This window comes from Macrosteles quadrilineatus, unplaced genomic scaffold (genome assembly GCF_028750875.1).
Source record: "Macrosteles quadrilineatus isolate MER2022 unplaced genomic scaffold, UCM_ALF_1.0 Scaffold_7__1_contigs__length_78375512, whole genome shotgun sequence".
NCBI classification, from domain to species: domain Eukaryota; kingdom Metazoa; phylum Arthropoda; class Insecta; order Hemiptera; family Cicadellidae; genus Macrosteles; species Macrosteles quadrilineatus.
The window spans coordinates 7,555,279-7,580,371 of record NW_026542600.1 but is presented as its reverse complement, the minus strand read 5'-3'; the positions used below and the strand labels follow the sequence as shown (position 1 = coordinate 7,580,371).

General features: G+C 31.5%; 1 protein-coding gene across 49 annotated transcripts in view; it reads left to right on the top strand.

Moving 5' to 3' along the window:
* Positions 1-2,807: 2,807 nt before the first annotated feature.
* Positions 2,808-25,093, top strand: part of LOC128998717 (twitchin) — a 236,502-nt gene continuing 214,216 nt past the window's right edge. For 48 of the 49 annotated variants that reach the window (XM_054425023.1, XM_054425021.1, XM_054424991.1 and 45 more), the window contains exons 1-2: positions 2,808-2,899; positions 15,996-16,383. In XM_054425023.1, the coding sequence (XP_054280998.1) occupies positions 16,071-16,383 (313 nt within the window). In that variant the 5' untranslated portion in view covers positions 2,808-2,899; positions 15,996-16,070. The other variant, XM_054424981.1, reaches the window with a different exon arrangement.

Here is a 25,093-nt window from a genome sequence, read left to right as displayed (position 1 = left end):
AAATTCATACAATATAAACTGAACGTCAGAACTTCATCAAACTTTAATACAATATAGATACACATAATGAGTTAATTTGTTTGGTTGTTTGGTTTCAGAAATTTAACTTTTCCCAAAAAGTTGTTGTTGTTAATTTTGTAATTTAACCGTTTTCTTCAAAAACGGCAAACGCTAGAAAAAAATTATAAGCTTGTTTTGAAGGTGATTGTTTTGGTATTTGGAATATTCATAAGGCTCTACCGTTATTATTCAAAATTCTAAAACCATACAAATTAACTCATTATACTCTATTAGACTATTAAACCAATTGTCTTTCATGCTGTAGGTCTAGTCATGTTTTGAGGTGTCTTTAAGGTATTTACATTATACATGTTGACGAAATCTATTGTAACTCATGTTATTTAATGTATCTTTTTTGTATTAAAGTTTGATGAAGTTCTGACGTTCAGTTTATATTGTGCGAATTTTCAAAGTTATAAGGGGGTGTTTGAACTCTAAAACAGGGTTTTTTTTACTTCCCGACTTTCATAAAAAATTTTAAACAAGCTAAAAAAATTGTTTTCACTGGAATGCGTAGAATAAAACAACGGAAATTTAGATATACTATGTGTTTTTCTAAGTAGTTTGGTTACTTTTCTGTAGAGCTCCAAACTCGAGTGTGTAAACTATTTTCCTCGACAGATTCTTCTAGTTATGTTTGAAAGGGGCTTGAGACGAATAAATTATTTAAGTAAACTAGTCATATGGTAGAATTAAAAAAAAAAACTAAACATGCTTTTTACTTTATTCATAAGCAGGTATTTTATCTATCAAATCACAAAGTAGTACATCGACATTATGTCAATGACAAAAAGTGAGATTTCATTCAAAACAAAAGACTTCAAAATAGTATGGACTGTTGGACTCATTAATTATACAATTTTACCTATAAGAGTAACGTGTGCCATTAGGTTTTATTCAAAATTAAAATTACAACTGCAAACTATCTTCAAGGCGTTTACATCTTCTATACTAGTCTTGTTTCAAGAACACCAATTTTATCATCAAATAGGATTTTATTGCATCAATTTTGGCCTGCTATCAGTGTTATAAGTGACAAGTTATGAATTTCGAACTAAATTTCCAAAGTAAATAAACAAGTAAATTGTTGTAGGTTGCTTGTGTACTGTATATGTTTCGGTTAGATTTGGTAAATGTTTTCATTTCATACTATACTATTAAAATTTTACAAAAACCTTTTCCTTCCCGGTAGCAGCAAACCAAGATATTCGTTGAATCCATCATTAATCAATAATTAAATACATCTGACACGTTTAGTAATATTTTAGGAAAGTAATATAACAAAAAATGGAAATTCGCTTGGTCTGCATTTTCCTGCGTTGGGTGAGTTAATTACAGCAAAATCATACGTTATTAGTTTTATCCGTAGTTTATGTATAAAACTTAACATGTTTAATCTTTTAGTTTCTTTTATATATTTTGTTAGAATCCAGGACAGTTCAATATTACGAGAAACTTTTAGGAAGAACGAGAAACCTAAACAGCTGTGGTATGGCAGATTTACTGAAAGATTACAGCTGACGCTTACACATCACCTAGGGAAATCGTGTGGTTTAACAACTTTTTGCTACAAACTTGAACAAATTTAAGTTCAAAAATTGAACATCTGAACAAATTGTAATCCAGTTAAATATTATATTGCACTTTTAACTGCGCTATCAAATTCTTTCCTGTAAAATTCGTTTTGGATTGAATAACTTACAAATTAGTTAACCGAGATACCCTGAAAAATACATCAACCACGTTCACCAGATGCATTTGGTTAGTTTGATTTAAAGATATCAATTTTCGGATGATCTAGAAAAAAATTATAATGCAACAAATTGTAAAGCTGATTGTACGGTAACTCAATATTAAAAATGAAACAGGATTAGTAAATGCTATACTCCAGCTAAATTAGGTTAATTTGATGCATTATACTATTATATTATTGCTGATGTCTCAATTCAATTTAATATTGTGTTTTATAATTTAATTAGCTAATCTTCTTTTCTTTTTGTACCGTTGTATGTAAAACATTATTAATTTCATATTGTGTTGCTTGCAAGATGAGGATAAGACGTTATGACATGTGTCCAACAATGTATGTTTTATATGAATGCAGTGTAATTAGACGTTAGTCTGTATTGTAACATTTAAATCAATCTATATAAATAAAATTAAAGTTTTGTCAGTACGGCGTAGAATGGTGAAGTGTTTGGTTGTTTTGAAGTTTCACAGCCTAAGAAGCCGAAACGAGTCTTATCTAAATTTCTCTCTGTCTGTCTGTTTGCCAATGTTGTAAACGAAGAAGTTCTTCCTTAGGTTTAACTTCAATAGTCTCGTTTGTTGATTAACTTTAATGATTTGATATTATACGAAACATTAATGAAAAAGGCAATTTTAGTCTTCAGTGGGGTCAGTAGAAAAACACAAAATTATGTCGGACGAAGCCGACGTGTAACGGCTGGTAAATAAATAAAATAGCCTACAACACAAACATTTTAGGATTCAAAAAATTAAAATCCTAAAATTTCAATCCTAAATCAATCCAAACAATTCGCACTACAAAATTTTTCGTGGCTGGATAAGTTGCACATTGTTCACAGATTTTAATCGCACCCCCTTGTCAATAATGTCTTTGTTATCAATAACTGTTTGATCTATAAAAAATATATTAATAGATTTGTTAGGCATGGAAGTTTAATTTTAACCTGTGTCGGGTGGGGAGGAGTGGCCTACTCGCGCTCCTTGCAGCTAGTCCCTCAGTAACAACGCCGCGAGTGTACTGTTCGCGAGAGTGGATGTGTGTTTTCATCATGGCATTCTCGTTATTCTAGATTCATTGGATACATCTGAGGTCTGTTACACCACTGGGTACCAGGTAGCTTTAGAATTACTTAGAAATAGTTTCAAATTCTAGAAAAGTAATTTTTAACCTTGGTGTAACCGATGTGTTGAAATTTTATTTTTTTACTGTTGTAGCTTCAATGTATATATAATAGGGGTTGATTGTACATAAGCAATAGACAGTGATGTAAAAACTCACAATTTGAAATAAATTACAGAATATTTTGTGGCAATGGAGAAGATTGCAGATAACAAATTTCATTAAATTTCTGCGGGATAAAATTTATATTTTTTGTTTACTCTAGGTTTTAAATTTTTATTTGTACAAAATATAGGCTTCGAAATAACCTATAGATTAATTTAATTTAGGTTTTGTAGTTTAGAAATTTACAACTCACAATATTTTTAAACTTAACCTTCATTTTCAAATTATTTACTCTGGGACTTGACCAATTTTACAAGTATATGTTTCTGAAATTATTTTAGTATTTAGAAGAGATTTATCATATTAAATTAATTTATATGATAACCGTTCGGGAATATAATATCTTATATGAAGAACATTACCACCGATTTTTAAATATATTGATACTACCCGATAATTTTGCAACTTAAATAATTTTCAGTGGATCACACAGGTGCGATAAGTAGATTTACAAGTGTTAACTAGTTATTTGTCTCTCCGTCTGTACGCGTGGACGTTGCAATGTGTTAAAGTTTGTAATGGAAGCTCGGAGGTCCTAAGCGCAGAGGATGAGTTGATTTCATTTTTAGCTCCCAAAGTGTTGGGTTACTACTATCTGCCCCATCCCCACTTCTCAGCCTTATTTAGAGAAACTTTATATTGCTCTATGCTCTACTAAAAACCTGTCCCAATTTCATATTTTCATCCTTCTTTTCTGCACGAATCAACTTGTGATATAATCAGTAGAGTAATAAGGCTTTGAATATCTTCATTCGGTTTAAATGTGTTTGAATACTTGTGGATGTTTGTAGATTGTCATGTAACCTCCTGTAGTTATTTAGAATATTGAGGTTACATTTATTCATAAATTATTGTGTCTCCGCTTTTATTTGCAATTGCATAACACCGAGTGTTATAATATTATAATTTGTTTAAAAAAAACTAGTATACGACGTTTTAATCAATTAAAGCGTTATTTTGTTTCACCATTGAAAGTAAAGTTTGTTTAGTTCTTTCTTAACACCTCGATACCAAGAAGATAACACTAATATAGGCTTATAAAACTCCAAAATATACACAATGTATTTTAGTTTGTTGTTGGCCTGATGTTATGTTTATTTTTTGTTATTTGTGTATTAATGTACCATAAAAGTATTAAAAAACTAGAATTTAGTGACAGATAGTGACAATAGTTATAACACAGTCAGTTAATGTATTTAAAGAAATACAAATTAAAGTAACCAATAATGTTGATATGATGTAGCCTATATTTTATATTATAGTGAAGGTTCCTCACGATTTTTTACACAGCTGTTTTTTTTGCGAAATATTGTCTAAAACATATCAAATACATAATTGATTCTATTCCTACAATAATAAGAATTGCCTAAAGCATATTTCTTAAATTTAAAGTATTTAACAAACGACTAAATACTTAAAAGTGTTCCTCTTGCTGTGTATTCCATGCAAATACAATGTTGCATAGCTATGGAACAACAACAATGGTAGATCTCTTCTATATTACTTGACTTACATTACTTAAGGCAAGAAAATACTTAACCGTATTTAATATGATTATACTTTCGACAAACTATCCAATATTTTTGCTAGGTACACAGTAATATTGCATTTACTGAGTCGGAATAAGTTAGAGACACTATCAAAACTCCATAATGTACTAAATTGTAATTCTTTGACTTGATGCTGAGCATTATTCTTTTACGATTTATGTAATGATATACAATAAAAGTATTATTAATTGAAATAAGAAATTAATATTAACGGACATAAAATAGTAACAATAATTAATTATAATCCTGGTGAGTTAAACATATTTTAATAAATAAAATTTATAGATTTACATCGTTATAGAACTTACTGCAATTTTGTTTTTAATTATGTGTTGAGTACGTATCTTTTAATTTATTAATATAGTAAATTATAAAATTTAATGTGTAGCCTATGCATCATAAGAATAAATATACAAAAAAAATTCTAAAATCGTTATGATTTAGTTATACACATTAGTAACATTTAAATTTACTACACTGTATAACTTTTATTATTGAAGGATACATTTAACTATTAGATAATCTAACAAGTGGGTTCCACAGAAAAGTTATTATTTTTTGAGACTGGGATGGTTAGGCTTTATGGTAATGGAAAAAATGTAATTAATTATTTTTTAATTAATTAATTAATTTTTTTTGTAAATTTAGAAAGTACCCATATTTTTAAATAAAAAAATTAAATATATATTTTTTTAAATATATTTTTTAATTTTATATTTACTCTTTCAAGTAAATATAAAAATTTGGGAAAATTTGGATGGCATATATTTAATAAACGCTCCTCCTCATTTTACCTTTTGAGAAATTAACTCTAATATCCTTTTACTTTATCTAATACGGTAAATGATGTTAACGAGTATACAACATTGTACATAATATATATTGTGTATTGCATAATTTATTGTCCTATTTTAACTACGAAATAGAGAAATAGTTAGCAAAACATAATACAAGGGTTAGTCTTTTTGAATACAACGGGACTAAAATGAATAACGAACCAGTTTTTAATTATTAGCTGATTCTTAAAAATATATTGTTCACAATTCAAATCAACTTTTCAAATTTTTGTTTTTTCCTCATTTCAAACCCAAGTACCCATTGTGTACATTAGAAAACCTTAGGGTATATTTCCTTTGGGGAGTCACTTGGATAGAGCGATGGGACAGGGGCAATTATACAATATAAACATTCATTACTGTAAAAAAAATAGTTTTAATAATCCGTATAAAAACTGAAGATACTTATGATTGACGTGATTTTTATCAGTAAAAATTCAGTGATTTAGTTCAAATGCTAGTCAAGTCATAAGATATTCTATATTGCAATCTTTAAAAACGTACATTGGACAACTTAAACACATAGACACATGTAGCATACCGTAAAATAAATAAAACCCGAAACTTAAGTTTTGTTCTAACAGCTGATCAATACAAAAAAAATCTGTTGTCAATAAAATGATTTTATTTAACCCTAGTTAATAAATTGTATGTCAGCATATCTGTAAAAAATGTGTAAAATCGAGCATAAGAGAGGACGCATAATTTTTTCAGTAGAATTGGATTTAAGCTTAGCATCATAGAAAAGATCCCATAACTATGTACGAGTAAAAGATTTGCAAATGGTATCAGCAATCTGACACATACTTTCTCTCGTTTGCTTGTCAACAGCCCTTATCACAAGCTGTGGGAGTAACTATGATATTTGTTGAGGGTAGTCAAACTTTTGTAAATTTTTACACCATTGAGGTTTCGGTTATTCTATTTATAGTTAAAAGGGCCATAACATACTACATTTTGATGGAAATCCTTCTAGCCGTTTTTGTGAAAATTATATGTATAGAAGGAGAAAGTAAAATCTATAGAATCCATAGGAGAGGACGCATAATTTTGAAATTAGGTTCGGATTTGAGCATAGGCTACATAGGTCCTAGCCTCCTAGAAAAGATCATGTAAAAAAACATATGAGTAAAAATTAGTTACCCAAGATGATGCAACAATTAGTTTTACTTGATGATAACATTAGTGACAAACTTAGGTATTGATACATCGAAGACTATATACATCGATGTATCGATATAAGAAGAAGATAAACTACATCCAATTATGTTGATAAAGATATTCTTAAATTAATTTCACTAAGCATCCTTATACATGACTTAAATAGCAAACTGTAACATTATTAATTAAAAACACTAATGGTTTTACTTATACAGTTAGTTTCATTGAATTGTTGATGTAATATGGACACAATATACACATTTGACCAAGATTATTGCTTCAATCGAAGTTGTGTTCGTTTAACGAATATATTTTTAAAATTATCAATTGAACCAATAAATCACTAACTATTCAAATCAAACGAAGTTATAATTACTATTTCATGCACAAACGATTTACTGAGTTCTATACATAGCATTAATCGAATGAAAACATCCATTTTGAACACTGGTTCCGTATCAATAACACACCGAAGTTTTTTTTTTAAATAAAAAATAGAATTTTTTAAATAAAAAAGGGCCAGAATGTTTTTCAAGAGCACCTGTTTGTACATCAAATAATCTAATTAAATTTAGTAAAATAGATTTTCTTACTTGGCTACTTTTTCTATGCAATAAGCCTACTTAAAGTATAACCTAACCTAAACTAAACAAGAACAGTTTATTCAATCGTGTCCGGTTAAAGACAAACCGATGCATTTTAGTGAGTTTTAATTTTAGTGAGATACTCATTATTTTTATCGTCTGTTAATTTTTTATTTTGAAGACCTATTTTGTTTTTAGATTTAAATAAATCTTCATAAACAAGCTTTCTTGGTCACGTTTTGAAGAATAGTCTTCAGGCAACAACCGTGTCACAACTTAGGCATTATCTGGCCTTTCAGCTTGATGCAGGGTGCCAACCTCAGGGCGACGAAGTCTTGTAACTTCACAGTGCGGGAGTCAGGTCGCCCTGAAGATGGCATGCTGTATCGAGGCCGAAACGTCAAACTTTTGTGTCACGGTAGTTTTTTATTGCTAAAACATTTTTGTATGATCCCTAATATTTTTTTACATGGTGAAGATACGCCCTAATCTGCTCTCTTTTGAGAGATATCAATCGAATCCTCAATAAATTCTATGTGAATCAATAAATGTCAATAGCTAGTTCCAAGTGAGCAAAGATATGAATAGGAACCATTCAAAACTTTGTATGTACAACAATGCTACGGAACAATTTGCTGAACTGTTCGCAAAGAAACGGCTTAGGATTGAGATAGTAAAACAGCATAGTAGGTGTATTATGTAAACTGGCCGATTTCATACAAAAATACAATTTTCTACATAAGAAATACATAACCCTGGATACATTGTCACTATTAAAAAAACCTAACCTAATTGTCTAGGCAACATGCATTTTCGGTTTTATGATTAATATGATTTATTTTAAAACTTAAATTTTTTAATAAAAATAATATTGTACCATTTAAATTTGCTGTATGTAAACCACCCTTTATAATATTTTTACTTAAAAATCTTTAGGAGGGAAACAATCCACGATGACATTTGTAACTGGTTTTTAAAAATTTTCTCACAAAAACATTAAAAGTTCAAATTCAACGACATATAAAAGTAAAAGTACAAAAAATTATTAAAATAAACAAAATGCTGACAATTGAAAATGTTACCACTGTAAGGGGAAAAAATAAAAGTGTTATAGAAAAATAAATTTAAAAGAATTTTTTTTCACTTGTAATTTAACTCTCATCAAATTATTTTTGATTGTTTTTTAGGGTGAGTTATTATTAAATTGTGTTTAAAAGTAGTATTATAATGGAAAATAAATAACAAAATAAATAAATATATGTTGATAAGTGAACAAAATCTGATTGTTTGTGATATTAATAGTTTTACATGATTGTTTATTGATTTCTTATTTAATGATTAACTACGAATGTTATTGGATCTTTTTTACAATTGGAACCTCCACGAAAATAATCTTGGTAAAAATAACTTGGCAGATTGTTAATGTTGTTGTGTATTAAATAAAAGCCAAAATAAAAATTGTAAAATTGAAAGTACATACTTTTGATTAGAATGCTAAAAAATCAAAATACATTAGACAGGAGGATGATATAAAACATTGTCATTGACGAGTATTTTTATGTAGATTTGTATTAGGATAGGATCTTAATTTGGGTTTTAAAACAAAAATGCAATATGGATATAAATTGTCATAGACTTCAATGTAAGTAGGGGGGACCAAACTTTAGTACTATTATAGAAATCTAAAACCTCATGATTTAAACTTATTCAAAGAGTATCAATTTTATCAATAGCTTATATGTACAATTTATTGGAAAATTGTGTTACTAAATCTAATATGAGACGGACCCGTAATTAACATGTGTGTAGAAAACTATTCAAGATTTAACTCATACTTCTGCTTCAGATTTACTGAAAGACATTAAGAAAAATTTGAATCCATGGGGATTGTTTAAGACTTCACAATATTTACGATAATGGTCCCATTATTTTTTTCTTGAATGTAAAATGTATTTTTTAAACAAAACATACTACTTTACCTCGTAAAAAGATTGTAAGTAAATTTTTCTGAATGATTTTTTTCATACAAAACAGTATGGTTTAAAGAAAACGTACACTGTTAATCAAGAAGAAATACATCATAAATAATGTTAATAAAGGTTAAAAGGCTAATTTTAAAGTAGTTTTTCAGACATAGTCCATATTCATCGTAACGATTACTATAAAAATACTATATAGTATAAATATACCAAATGAACTAACATTTAAAAAAATTTATAGGTTTAAATTTAACCTAGATCATAAAATTTTTTTTAATAATAGTAATAATTAAATTTGTTTTACACAATATAACAATTAAAAAACTTTTACATCTAACCCTGGATGCAGCAAAATTTTGTACGTACACAGTTTGTTCAGCTGCACGGAAAAACAATCCAGTTAGAATAATTAAATTATTATTGTTACCTTACAATATCCGTTTAGTGTTGGTAGATAAACAACCAACACTATTGTTTATCTACCAACACTAAACGGATATTGTAAGGTAACAATAATAATTTAATTAATATAAAGCAATATCCAGAAGTAGGACAATGAATTCAGTTAGAATACTTTAATCCATGACAAAAGTTAAATAAACTATGTACGTCTAAAAATTGCAATGCAATTTCATAATAACTTTTTCTTGCAATGAAAATATGAATACGAAATTCAACTAAAAAAAAGCGAATAACTCTTAAAGCTTTTTAAAGCTTAAAAAATTAATTTAGTATACTGAAGTGTTGTGCGGGTTATGGCAACAGAGAAAATTCCAAGAAACTGTAAATTTCAAATTCCCATGTTATTGTTATGGAGACAAACTGGTGTATTTTGCTTGTTTGTGGGTATATTTCGATCAAATTTGAGTAATTTAGTTATTTTATACTAAGCTACTAACATTTAACTTAAATCACACTTAATTAATCTCCCGGTAGCAGCAAACCTAAATGACCATTAAACGTAATGTTATTTTAACACTGATTATATCTGTGTGTCAAAAAACTGTTAGGGAAAATTAAACAAGGGAAATTGAAATCAGATTAGTTTACAGGTTTGTTGTAGCAGGGGGAATTTAAATTAAGGCCGTGTTTACGGGTGTAAGAAGAATACATTTGAAACACACTAAACAGGAACATATTTTAGTGTATAACCTAACACAAAACAGCTGATATAATATCACCTACATATCAAAAATAACAGCAGTTTTTAAATCATTAACCTCAAAAATTTTAATAGAAATACAAAATCATCTAAAAATAGAAAATAAAAAAACCAAAATAAAGCAAACTGTAGCAAATATTTTAATATAAATCGCACTAATGTTAGAATTTATAAAGCATATAAATAACTGAATTAGAAATTATAAGTCAATCTATTCTTAACTTAAAATTACTCTTCATGTTTGTAATAAATTTTATTTTAATACCCAAAGGAAGTTAAGTAATAATTATTAAATCGTGAATAAACTAAGAAATTGTTGTTTGATGTAGTATCCAACATCCACCCATTCAAACAAAATTAAGGACAGCGTTTTAAACTAAGTTTATTGTTTATCCCCATAAGATGGACCTTTCAGTAAATGAAGGACTTGACAGTCTATCTCAAAGAGAAGTCATAATCGTCATGTCAAAGGAACTAACTACCAATACATTTCAAACATATTGCTTTACAGAATCATATGCTATTTTTTTAGTTATTCAATGAATTCATAAGAATAAATTTTAGCTAAAGTTTTATGCAACTATGTCGATTTAATATTTTATTCCGTCCTTCTACGGTTTAATTTCAGTGTCAGCGATTTGAAGGTGGTCTTATTTATAAAACTTTTAAGCCACAACTTATTAAACCATATTGCACTTGTGCATTTCAACTGCAACAAAAGAACAAAGAATAACCTAGGCATGAGGTGTTGATTGCTTAACAAAACTATATTTAGATTGTTGTTCGCTGCACTCATACATGACTCATGACAAATCTTTTGGCAGATGATTTGTTTATGGTGAATCGATGCTGACTCACCGAGTAGGTTGATCCATATTTACTCTCAGCTCGTTTTAGTTTCATAACAGTTTCTATATTCAATGACCTAGACCGTTGTTTCGATTCTTATGTCTGACCATTGCTCAAGGAAGCTGTTATTTTGAACGTCTTTGGAACCTATTTGGAATAATGTTTTTCATTCTAGGGTTTGGATACGTAAACAAACTAGGTTTATTTGTCTACTTAGTGGAATTTTAAGGGATTTTTATCGTGATAGCTGTAATGGTTCAATTACTATTTTCGATGGAAAACATTTAACCGAAAACTATGCTGAAGTATGTGTAAGATACAAAATTCACCATAGAAAAATTAGATGAGTGTCTAAAAAATCCCTCTCTATTTTTCCCTCTGTCTCTCTACTTCACTCTGTCTCTCTCTCTCTCTATTCTCTCCCTGTCTCATGAATTATTAAAAGGTCGCCGGCTCAATCCTGAGAAAAGTCAACAGCTTTTTGATGGTTCGAAACTGGACCCAGCTGTCCCTGATCATTGCTTTGAGTAAAATGATCCTGACTGATGAAACAGCTGATCTTAGTCAGTAACAAAGCTACACAGATCTCACTCCATTCTAAAATTAGGGTTACCTTCATTCATATTAGGGTTAAAATTCACACCTAGGTTGCGTCCCCATCTCAATGATTTTTTAATCGTCTAGGGTGTTAAATATCATTAGTGTTTGCTTCAAAGTTCCAAACAGATTAGCAAAGCAAACAATCGTATACATTTCAACCAAGAAACAATAATAGATTTATCTTCTCCGGCTAGAAAGAGGCGCATCGAGACATTTACAAAAGCAATATTTTAGTTGGACTGACATAAAGAGGGCACAGTTATTCTGGGCACAACCGCGAACACCCACTTTTGCTCTATTATACATTTTTAAACAGGTCTGTGAAAATTCTAAATGGTTTAGTCGTAAAAGTGATCTGAGCACGACTTGCCATATTGCCTAACATCTCCCAAGACGGAAGGTTTTGGATATTACTAGAATTTTCACTCAATTTCACTTCAAATGTAAAATCTTTACTTGAAACTTTGAATTTCAATAAATATACTCAAGAAACTAGTAGCATGCAATATCACGAGAAATTAGAGGTTTTTTTTTCAATTCAGATTGAAATATTAGATTGACTATTATCAAGGCTATGAACCTGATGAAAATCGGTTACGGTCCGGTTACAACGGTCCGGTTACAACGGTCCGGTTACACTACGGCTCATACCGAACTCTTAAGAAAATCAAATTAGATCATTATGACTGCAACCCTCTTCTAATCAGTTTTGGTAAAAACAGCGAGAACCAAATACAAAACCTATTGTAGACACTACTTTGAAATTTATTTCTCTAGTTTACACTACTGATCTTAATATGTGCAGGACTTCCTACAACTATTTCTTTTTGTCAACTGGAATTAACTAGGATTCAAATTCAAATTAAATTCGTTTATCCATAAAAACTAGGACTGACATGTTCATTTGTGTTTCATTTAGTAATATTTCCTTCAATGCATACTTCTCACCGTAATATAGAAACAATGTGTTCCCAGTGTGAAAATATTGGTTTGGTGGTTAAATGGCTACTATGAAACTACTCATATTAATTTAATAATTTTATGGATTATTTTGTATTTTTGTTGTTGTCATATTTTCATAACTATGTGTCTTCTATCATACACTTATCAAATATCTTAGTTACTATAAAAGTTCATCGAAGATTTTAAGAGAATTTAAAAATACTTGAAACAAGTATGATGAAAATCGTTTCATTTTTATAGGAATTTAATATTTTCATTCAAAGAATTAATTTACTGTAGTTTTGATAGGTTTATTCAAAATTTATTCTCGGACCTTCGATTTTGCATATCAACTTTAAGAAGTATTCATTATATTAGTTACTTTCTTAACAATTTCCTGCGCTTACTCGCCTTATGAAGAACAGGGGACTACTAAATCAAACAAAAACTTACTAATTCGGAAAGTTGTATTTCTTAAGTTAACCCTTACGGTCTCATATAACAAGTAAATTTAAAAGTTGAAAATTCTTACAAGAGCAAGTATTTTAATGGTTATTTGGGAAGTTAAAACATATATTAAAACTACCAATATAGAGAATAGAAGACATAACTGCTAAAATATATATATTTGAAACTACTAATCCACCAACCAAATACCAATATTCAATAAATATCTGGAAATGCACGTACAAGAAAATGATGAGGTCGAAACCATAATTTCCAATCTAAGACTTAAATGACCACTCACAATAGGGGTTTGATCGCAAATATGGATAGCACAATTAATTAATACCTAAACAAAAACTCTGCGAACCAATGATTCCCTATTTCCCAGTTTCCCTACTGTTATCGTCAAATCATTGTTTACAGTTGAGGTCTTGGAAGGCATCTTCTCCCCCTCCCTTCTTTCCGTTTGTAAACTCGCTATTTTCGGACATTGCAGCCGGATTGTACACACAACTTTATTCTACATTTCTGGGCCGAGACTCTAAACTCTTCGACAGCTGTGCAGCGTGCATTCCTTGTGTTGTATGAGTTGTTTCAAGACTTGGCAGGCTCCTTTTTGTGCAATCTGCAAATCATATCAGTTAAAAACGTTAAAAGTGTTAAAATATTGAATAATTGTAGACATGTTTCAAACCAATTAAGGTTATTACGCATTAGAGTTGAAATTGAATCGTCCTTCAATATTCAGAAATTGGATAAAATACAAATAATTTTAGAAACACTATATTTAAAACATTGGTTGCAACTATTGAACTTTGGATACTGAAATAGACCAGTCTAAATGGACTAGGTGCATCCAATTTTGTCCCAAATACTAGTACAGACCTGGTATGGATCATAAACATAAACAAATGATGTTACTGGCCCAAAGTAAACATTATTGCAGAACTGTCCAAACTACATGTTTAATGTTATTAGTATAGAATTCAGGCCAGTTACGTCTGTGGTTTATGTTTAAACATTGACTATACACAGAATAGACTTCCCATGTAATGTAAAAATTTTAAGCCAAAAACGTGGTGCAATCTGTTGAGATGGTCTACCAACTAATGGCAATATTCTTTGTCAAGTGATGAATCAATCAGCTGTTTGCTATGATACTGCATCGATTTTAATTCATATTTAACCCAATCCACTCTGGTGAGATGGGCCTGCACTTCCATCTATTTTCTTGGCTTCAAATTTTTACATTCCATGGGAAGTCTATTCTGTGTATAGTTAACTATTTAAGACCCATACCATCTGTTCTAATATTCGTGCAATTTTGTTAAATTAAAATTAGAAAATAAGATATTTCAGTTACCTTCTCTTTTTCTACCTTAGATTACGTCACTGCTAGTTTATGTGACATATTCCATAGCTTAAAATTAACATTTTAAGGTGGCTTATTAAAAATTTTGTGTATTTGACTTCAGCATGCTCAGTGGATAATTTAACCTGGTCTTTTTTGTCTCAGACTGTGAATAGTGTGAAAATTTAATAAAATGTCTAGTCTGTTCAGATAAATGTTGCATATACCTAATGATACTAGATCTTCAATAACATTGAACAATGTTCCGATTTCAAATTGACTGCCTCTGATGAATTTTAGGTTTAAAACACGTATATAATAAATTAGTCAACATATTTTGCTCAATAACGTTTCAAACTTCATTATGTTGTCCACATAAGTATACATGATTTACTAACTGAGTATATTTACATACGACTCAACTTTACATGCGTGTTAGGTTTTATAATAGCCTAATTTTTCTAGCTTTTAATGGTTTTGTGTACTAATTTTGTTATACAGCGTGTCCCGTAGGTTTTATGATGGGTAAAAATTAAATATTTTTAATTCCTCGCAAACGAGATGTCCGCTATTTTGCTTTTTACTATTTAAAATTAATATATCTAAAACTGATAGAGATATCTTTATAAAATCTGGTACCGGTATAAGATTTAAAGTAGCTATAAAATATTTTTAAAAGTTTAACGATAAAATTTTCATTTTAAAATTCCGACCATTTTAATTTTAAAAACTACAGTTACTAAAAGATGGGCAATTTTCTGAAAAAGTCAAGTACACTTCTTTTAGCATTCAGACTTTCCTGTCTATTGACAACAAATTCAATACGATTAAATAGTATAGCTTAAAAATTAACAATATTTAGTCGTAAAACAAGGCAAAATGGCATGAAATGAAATTTTTTTAATTTTTTTATCGTTTAATAGGAAAATTTTAAATGCAAAATAAAAGTGCACTTGACTTTTTTTATAAAATTTTCTATTTTTAGTCATTTAAAAAATACCAATCAAAATAGCCGCAATTTTGAAACAAAAAATATACTTTAAATTATTATTTTGTTGTAAATAATAGTTCATAGCAACTTTAAAATGTAAACAATCTTTGACAAAGAGTTTAGTTTATAATAGTTTTAGAATTATAATGTTTGAATATTAAAAAGCAAAATGGCGGATTTCTCTTTAACGAAGCTTTAAAATGTTATTCTTAATATACTGTACATTTTATTTTAACTCATAAAACAACGTCCTAGAGTTTGGGCGTTTGCTTACAGGGCACCCTGTATTTTAAGTACTCTCCCATCACGATAAGGTATTCCAGGTCTCGAAACGACTTCAAAACTTTGTTTTTTACCAACCGTGATAGAACGTCCGCAGTAATCCCTTAACATACTTTTAGTATTTTTTCTCTCACACAAATATCTACAGTGTTGTCTTTGTTTTTCAGGAGGTTTATGGTCAAAGTCTTCATTTCGGCGAAAATACTGAACGAATACGAACGCCGAGTCCTTAAGTGACCAGGATGGGGGTCGCTGAGGACTTTGCTCCGAGCTTTACCCAAAAGCCTTCACTCCGGCAAGAGGATGAAGGCAACCGACTCGTTTTCGAGTGCAAGATTCTGTCGTCACCGAAACCGGACATCACCTGGTTTCGAAGTGACACACAATTGGTTGAGAACAACCGAACTGTTATGAAAATTCAAACAGTAGGCACGAATCTGTTCCTTGTTGTGCTCGAGTTGGACGATGTTGTGGAATCGGACGCTGGACTTTACAAAGTGAAAGCAAAAAACAAGATGGGTGAAGTTGCTGCATCCATTAACCTCAACTTTAGTCGTAAGTATCCTTTTTTTGTTATCTAGTCGTAGGTATCCTTGATTTGTGTTACAACCTCGATACCAAGTCATGGAGGTGATAAAATAATACTTGTTGTCAAGGACAACTTGTTATCGAGGGTCTTTTATTGAGGTTCCACTGATCTAGTGTGACAAGTACCTATTATATGTATTTTTAAGTATCAAACACAGTTTTTACTGACCAGTAGGGCTTCACAGCTATTTTCAGTTGTGGTAAAAAAAATACACACTGAAATACAGGTGGCACTGGAGAGAAGAAGACACACCATGATTCAGTCAGTTTTATTTAGTCAGTGGCAGTGATAAGACAGTGCTGGCTAACCTGTACAGTTTTAATCAGTTTCATCAATTTTGATTCCATTTAAACTATTTTATCAACATGACAAAATTTCAATTATTGTGATTATGACAGTTTTTAATGCATTTATTGACATACCACAATGTAGTAATACATTGATGATGTGGTTGCATACAAAATGACCTGATTCCTGATGGAGTTCTAAGGAATGAAACTAGTTGTAATACCAACAACTGTGATTAGATAAGGTAATTATTTTATGAAAAAAACAACATATAGGAAAACAACACTCAATGTTGTGATTTTAATTTTGTTTAAAATTGTATTAAATCGGTATTTTTTTTATTTCATCAAAATCAGACCTCAGGTGTAGTCTGCACTCTGTACACACACAGGCTCATGCACACATAAATTGCTTCAAGAACCATTTTTTGGGGGGTTCAGGGTGCCCAAAACGAATATTTCCACCAAAACTCAATCTTGAAAATTTTGATGAAAACAATACTTTCTTCATATGTGTATTGGGGGAATAAAAAAGAAAAATGTGTATTTACATCCTGGTCATGGAATATTATATTTTACCTAGATCAATCTGAGATCAGATGTTCTAAATATGTTTCCTTAAAAAAGAGTCAGATTTGAACACTAAACACTTGAAAAAAGACCTAAACTATATCATATTCTTATCAGTTATAAATTTACAATTTAAGCTTCCTCCTGCTAGATTTTACTACTAACTGTTGTAAGTCCTTCACTGACTGTACAACATCAATTCCAAACCAAATTAATTAGCATTACAATGGCTCAAGTCTTAGAATCACCTAAGGATCAAATATTACCACCAAGAATAATCTAACTATCTAAGCCAAAAATGTTTCAGAGAAGGATTTCGTTTTATTTACTCGTTTTATAAAAGAACCACAATCCATAAATAGTGCTTTAAGTGGTTCTTGGTTTCAAAACCATTATGTTTTATGTTTAAAGCTGTAAAGTACAAAAGCTTTACTACAACACCCATACACAAGTGATATTTTAGTAGTCATAACTCATTCACTCGCTCCTGTTGTGTAAACAGATTTTCATGAGCCAGTACAGGCAAAAATAGATCTGTCATACAACCAGTCATAAAAACCAACATTGTATCGCCCTTCAATTGAATGCTATTGCCAGTTGATGTCTCTACTTCCAAGTCCATTCATTGGTCCTTTTTTTAGATTTATTTTAATGTTAAATACCCTCTTACAAATAAACAGCAGTAGTTAGAGAATATGTTGTATTTTATCCAACAAATCTTCGATTTCGTGACCATGTCGATAGTGCATGTATGAGAGTGGGGTCTGACATCTTCCTTTGAAGGCAACTTTAAAATTGCTCCGCTCACAATGTCCTTCTGACAGCATAGTATGGTGTCATCTTCCCTTATTTGGTATACTCAGTGCATGGGAATGAAAAAAATTGATTTTTATTTCGACTCCAAAAGAGAGCATTTCGAACCATCTTCAAAATCAGCCCAAGAACTGTAAAGATTTTTTCAGCATTCAAGTATTTTAACTTTTATTTTATTGTACATTCTTGAAAAAAATTTTTTAACGACTTCTCTATCTTTTCAACCCCCAGAATTTGTATATTTTTGGCTATACAGTCTCAGTCTTCAGATACCTAAGCATTCTACCATTAAAACAAACCTGTATCTTAACGGAATCCTCTATTCAATGCTTTGCCAAATCATCAAAAGATTTTGTCAAACCCTTTAGTTAAAAAAACCTTTGGAAATGAGATATCTAAATGCTACTACCGTGTCCGTGAGTTTATTGCTGACGGGCAGTCATGAGTATAATAAGTGCATTTTCTTAGGTCGAAGTTCTAGAAATGTAAATAGTTTTAGTTGGATAAGAGAATTAGTCGATGTTTCACTATAATTGATGTAACCTATGCATTTATGCGAATCTGGTTGCACAAATGGCTTACTGACTTATTGACAATGAAATATATCTTGCCTTTTAAATTAGAATTAAAATTGATTATTATGTTGGCGGAGAAATACGTAGGTATTGATAACGGTAATGGCTGTTCGCAACTAATGGCAAAAAGAAAACAAGATAGATACATTTAATTTTGGAATAAAACTTTCTGAAAGTTGTAAAATACGATAGGAAACGCGAATTTGAATTTTAAAATTCATCAGATATTCTTTTAGACACATTATGTACAAAAGTAATAGTAACCATGATGTAACATTCATACAAAATAGAAAGTTATGTCCCAATCACATAGATATTGGAATGGATAGATTGTCTAATGACGAAGCCGTTTGTAATTTGTATCCCAATTTTTTATGTGATACAAAGTTTTCCTAAATGAAGGTCCAATTTCAAATGCTTATAACAACATGACCAGGTGAGGTAGGAAAATGAGGTTGGTATAAATAGTTTTGTCACACTGTCTTGGAAAACAGCTGTTTCATTGTTGTCGTTGGCGGTTGCGGTTAAAAATTACTCAAAATATGTAATTTTGACCTAAAATATGTTTTCGATCAAGAGAAAGAAAAGTGTTTAAGTAAATTAAAACAGCTTTTTAGTAAATAGGACTTTAACAAGATCATTTAACAATGCTGCTAATCTTAAAAATAGCAGACGTTGGAGTAAACCCTTCGTAGAAACGGGATCAGTATAAAAACTGTAGACTTGTGAGAGATCCGCATCGGTGGTAACAATTGAAAACGTAGCTTGCCTTAGAAGTCCAGATTTAACTTCATGTTATTTTTACTTATGGGAATATGCCATACATATTGTGTACTCTAAGAATATTCGTCTTGTCGCGCATTAAAAGGAATTACAGGATTTACTAAGCAGTATCGTCGTAACAAGATCCTTGTTCAGGGCGTATAAGCCGAAATCGACCATCCATTAGATCCTTGCATGACACCTAATAGTGGACATGTATAAATGTATTAAATGCATCTCTTCACAACTTTTTAAAATGCGGATTTTAGAAAAAAAATGTATTTCGAAGATAGCTTTCACGGTTCTTTTTTATTTACTTTTAAAACCGTGCCATTCAGAAAACCCCTGTATTTTAGGAGGCGAGAATGTCAATACAATACGCTTCCTTTGAGGACATTTTATGATCTTTAATTTTGTCAATAATAGTGCATGTTTATTTATTTACATATTCAACAATTTAAATTCTAACGAAATATTCTGGGGAAAACTGAGCCATTTTAACAACTTTGCTCCAACTCCAACCTAATCAAAAGTGTATACCTTAGACACGGTAAGACCTTGACCCGGGACCAAATTTTCTATTTCGATTTGATGTCCCCAGAGGCCAAAAACACTATTCCTTGAATTGTTTATGTATACAATTTTGGTCCGATTTTGATGGAATTTGGTAGTAAGTAGGGCTGTCTGTATACACTTGAATTAGTTCAGGGAACACCATTATATCGGGTCGTGGGAATGGGGTGTTATCATTTTTCAAGAAATAGGGTTTTTAAAATGTTTAGCCTACCCTTAAAACATAAAAATGCCCAATTTCTATGATGACTATCGCGTGTAGAGCTAAATATCAAATAATGTTTTAAATTGAAGCATTGTTGTAGGCTCAATGGTTACAGACAAAATCCCAAAATGTTACCACACGTTACATTTGAAATTTCCAAATTCTTCTTATGGGAAAAATAGACTGTTCTAGTTTGCCTCTTTATGGATATATTTTGATTAAATTTTGGCAAATTACATACTATTCTATCAAAATTTTTCATAAAATTACACTTTTCCTTAGTGACAAATCTAAGTGCGTTAAATCTAATGCTAATTAGGGAATAAATCTGACATTTTTAAGGAAATATTTGAGTAAAAATTTAATTAGACAAAGTAGAAATTCATTTAGTCTGCAGGTCTGATGCGATGGGGGTTTTGGATTTTGGGTAAAGATACAAGAAGTAGGAGCCAGGGAAGAGAAAAAAATGAATGTAACACTTACTTTTCTCATAACTCTGTAGAAATGTATGTTTGCAATCTACTCTCTTAGTATCACTCTGTTCATGCAGACAGGAGTAAAATATTCAGCTGCATCAAAGAAAATTTCCAACAACCAAAAAGGCTTTCATGTGATAAGTCGAACTCCAGTAATTTATTTAACTATTCTGTTGATGAGCTATTTTGATTGTATTATCTTCTTCAGTTTTGCTTAAAATACGTTTCTAAAACATCGAATTCCTGGGTCAATGTAACCTCTGTGCTAGTCTTGTTTTGATTCACCAAAGTAATGTAATCGAATTTAGTAACTTTTGCTGGGACGTGTTTCAGGAAGGTCAGTGGTTTCAACTTTAACAGGGAGCGAATACCCATGTATAAAAAATCAATATTTAAGCGTTCACGTTGTTTTTTGTGTCAAACACATATTAAATAATGATTAGGCAAGAACTTCCTCACAAGAATTAGGTATAGTCCTGAAAACATCTGGTATGCTAAGTGTGGAAGTCTTTCTAACAGCTGTTTCTTCAGCAAATGATTCGTAAGGCTGCGGATGATACCAGCAAGGTCTGGCTGCTTTCCTGGCTTTAAGACAGCGATTATCTTTGATCTATTGAAGCATATGGCAGTTAGCCAGTTGTAATATATTGCTTAAAGCCAGGCTTTCACTTTAAGGCCAGTACGCGTTAGAAATTCTGAAAGCCAGGCTTTCACTTTAAGGCCAGTACGCGTTAGAAACTCTGGGAAGATGCCATCTTTCCCTTCTGCTTTCATCTTACCACGGCTGCTATGCCTCATGAAAGGTCCACTTCTAGTTGCCCCATTGTGAAACATCTAAGACACTTCTAATGGTTCATGCTGACGCCACTTGAAGGTTCATATTTTTAGTTTATCTATATCACTGGGCTTTGGCTGTGATTGAGGCTGGTTTAGTTTTCTCTGGAGAGAATTTTCTCAGGAAATATCAAGCTCTTTGTGGTTAAAGATTCAAACATGGTTTTCACACATTCCTCTCTCCTGGTAAAGTTTCTTATCGAGCAATGTCAGGAACTTCAGTGACACCAAAATGAATAAAGAATTTTTTTGCAAAGTTGGCTTCTTGTCACACTCCCCAAAATCATCGAAGGATGAGTTCAGTCAATCAATCAAATCGATTTATTTCATATACAAAATATTACATAGATTGTGAACAACAAACAGTCTGAAATTAGGGCCCTGCAAAGCAAAGATTGAGTACAGGGATAGTCGCAACATTACATAAATATTACACCTTCAGACTGTGTAACTGTGCAGTGTGACATAACGCTTTTACATTAACATTTTTTTATTTCTAATAAATAAATTACTATATCCATGTGAAATAAAGGTGAGGTACTGGAAATCCGAAAGCCAGTTTCAGCCAATTTGGTTTTGTGAAAGTATCGGTTTTGCGAATTGACCATAACACTTTTAGGCGTGATATTAATCTACCTTCCAGCACAAATGTGAATTTTCAGCAAACTTGCTAAAACTCCATCGTGGACGTTGACGTTTAAACAATGGCACCAAAATAGTTTATCCCAGCCAAAATGAGAGCTAGTCTGTGCTGAGAGTGTGATAATGAACCACCATCACAGGAATTAATGACCGATAAAGAGCAAAACACCAGACCAGGAGAGTTTCCTTTTTGCTGAATAGCTCAATAGATGACTTTCACATTTTTAAATTCGCAGATGAGAGGTATGTAGTTTGATTCAGTCCAAACAACAAGACCCTCGGAGACCCTCGCCATTAGGATCGTCTGTTGTATAGCCCCAATGACTTTGATGACTTAAACCATTTAATTCTATAAGTTCTAAGCACCATGAAACTTTGACGGTTGAATCACTAACATTGATTGTTGGTAGCTTGAATGTTGATGGAGTTTGAGCAATGTATGAGAGACCTCTGTGTTTGGAGGTTTATAAACATTAACGGTAGTGTCAGTTCTTCATAGCTGCCGTTGTGAGCAAAAAAGACTCGTCAATATCCTCGGAACAGAAATAGCGATACCATATGGTCTGTTCAAGATTTCATATAAGACGATTTCTTGGGATATTACTTCTTGCACTCTCTGCAATGACTTCAATGAGGATTCTTTCAGGCAAGAGTGTCTATTTTCTATTGAAAGAAAATTCTACTTCAGATTTGGCTTTTCTCAAGCCCTTAATCCTCCAAAGAGTGCCAAATGTATAAACATAGATCCAATAATTCTGGACTCTTGACCTTGAAAAATGCTGTCGGGTTTGGTAGCGATAGTTGAGTACCAAAGTGAACAGTTCTGCCATCACTTGTGGAAGGCTACTTCTGGCACTTTGCCATCATTTCCCGGTTCGCTGTCACTCCTATTTTATTAAAAAAGGAGTAGCTAATGGTAACATTCTATGTGGACCTCCCCTTGTCCTCTATATCAACGGATCTTTTGAAAACCAGCCAAATGTCTGAAATACTTGGTAATTTGGCAAATAATCCAATTTCAAAGCAAAATGCAATCTTGTGTGATTTATTGAATGATAACAAGCAAGGAATGATTGTTTCGGATACGTTCGGATGTAGCAAATTTTTACCAGTCCTAATAATTGAATTTTGAAAATTTCAGTTTTATTTCCTATTCTTCATTAATTAAGTACAAATTATGTCCCACTTATCAGATCGCTCTTAGAAAACACCGTTAGGGCACTCGTATCAACCTATTTATATTTTTCAGTCCATAATTCATCCTTATGGTAATATATACAGATACAATCAAGGAAATATGTAAATACCCCGAGCTATAAAACTAAAATAAATTCCAATTCTCCAGAGAGCTACACATAACAAAGAAAAATTTGTGTGTGGAAATAATTAGCATTACTTTTTTGCTACCGGATGAAATGAAAATAAATGTTTAAGTTATTTTTTTATCAGCGATTTTAAAATATAAAAATAAAATCTGCTTCTAAGCTTGGAAACTAAAACACATTGATTACATCCTCTTTTAGGACTTGCATACTTGATACTTGTGTCCTTAATCCTTGACCGACAATGTTGGATAGATTGCGTCAAATTAACATTACATACTATTTACATATTGTTTAAAACTAATATTTACAAACTTCTTGCAGAAAACCTTTAAAACACTTAAAACCTATTTATTTATTGGGCTGTGGCGATTTTATATCCTAACCTACTGGAGTGCTGTTTTTAGCTAACTTTCAGTGGCACTTCCTTTAGTTCCTCTAATGAATAGGGGGGTTGTTAACCAGATGGCCCTGCAGTACTGCCCTGAACTTCGCACTGTCCAACTCTCTCACTCTTTTTGGCAGCCTTAAAGATCTTGATTGCTGAGCGAGGGTAGCTTTTTAAGGAGTGGCTAAGCCTACACCGTGGCAGATCGAGGCCTCGGGCCTTCGAGTATTATGGCTATGCTGGTTTTCCCTCATTTCAAAACGGTGAAGGTTATTTTTCAGGAGTAGCAGACTACTAAGGACATATTGGCTGTTCACTGTTAGTATCCCTAACTCCCTGAAGAGAGGCCTGCAGTGCTCGTCGATGTCTGAGGATGTTATGATTCTTACAGCCTTTTCTGTAATAGGAGAATGTCCTGAGTTTGTGGTGCGTGTCCCCACACGTTGCCATTGGTGACATGGCTATGGAAAAGAGCGTGGTACACATTTAGTAGATAGGGCTTTGTGATGACGTAACGAAACTTCCTTAAAAGACATAGTACTCTGGAAAGTTTAGTACATACGTTGTCTATGTGTGTATTCCAACTTAGCTTGGGGTCCAGCCAAAACCCAAGAAGTTTCACGGCTTCGTATTTATGTATATCAAGCTTCAGGGTGCACAGCACCCAGGACAACGGGTGTCTGAGGAAATTCCACGCAAGGAGGTTCCTGTAATTTCTAAAAATTGGCAATGAATGAATAGGACAGTTTTTATGGTAAATTATACTCTAAAACAACTGATATAATCTATCTGTTTATTTTCAAGAATTTTGCATATGAACAAAAAAAGTGGCGAAATAAAACCCCAAAGATAAAGCGATATAAATGAATCATTCTTAATCATGCGGCAGGGTTTGTATGCTCATTGGTAATGCCGGCGCCAAACAATTTAAGGGCTTTTGTAAATAAGCTATGTTTGTGTAAAAAAACATCCGGCCTTCCAAAACCTGAACGAATTGGTATTAGTAAATGCACTTTCCATTAGTTTTTCTCAATTTGACGTGTTTGTGACCGTTTAACCTTCTGTTCGTTATTTTAAAACTTGCCTCTTTTAATACTACTCAAATAATCTCATTTTCCATTTACCACCACTGAAATTTTGTTATTTCTTTGTACACCAACCAATTAACATTACGAGTAAAGCCTAACAAAACGTTTAAGATGTTTTACTCTAATACACGCCTACTTTAT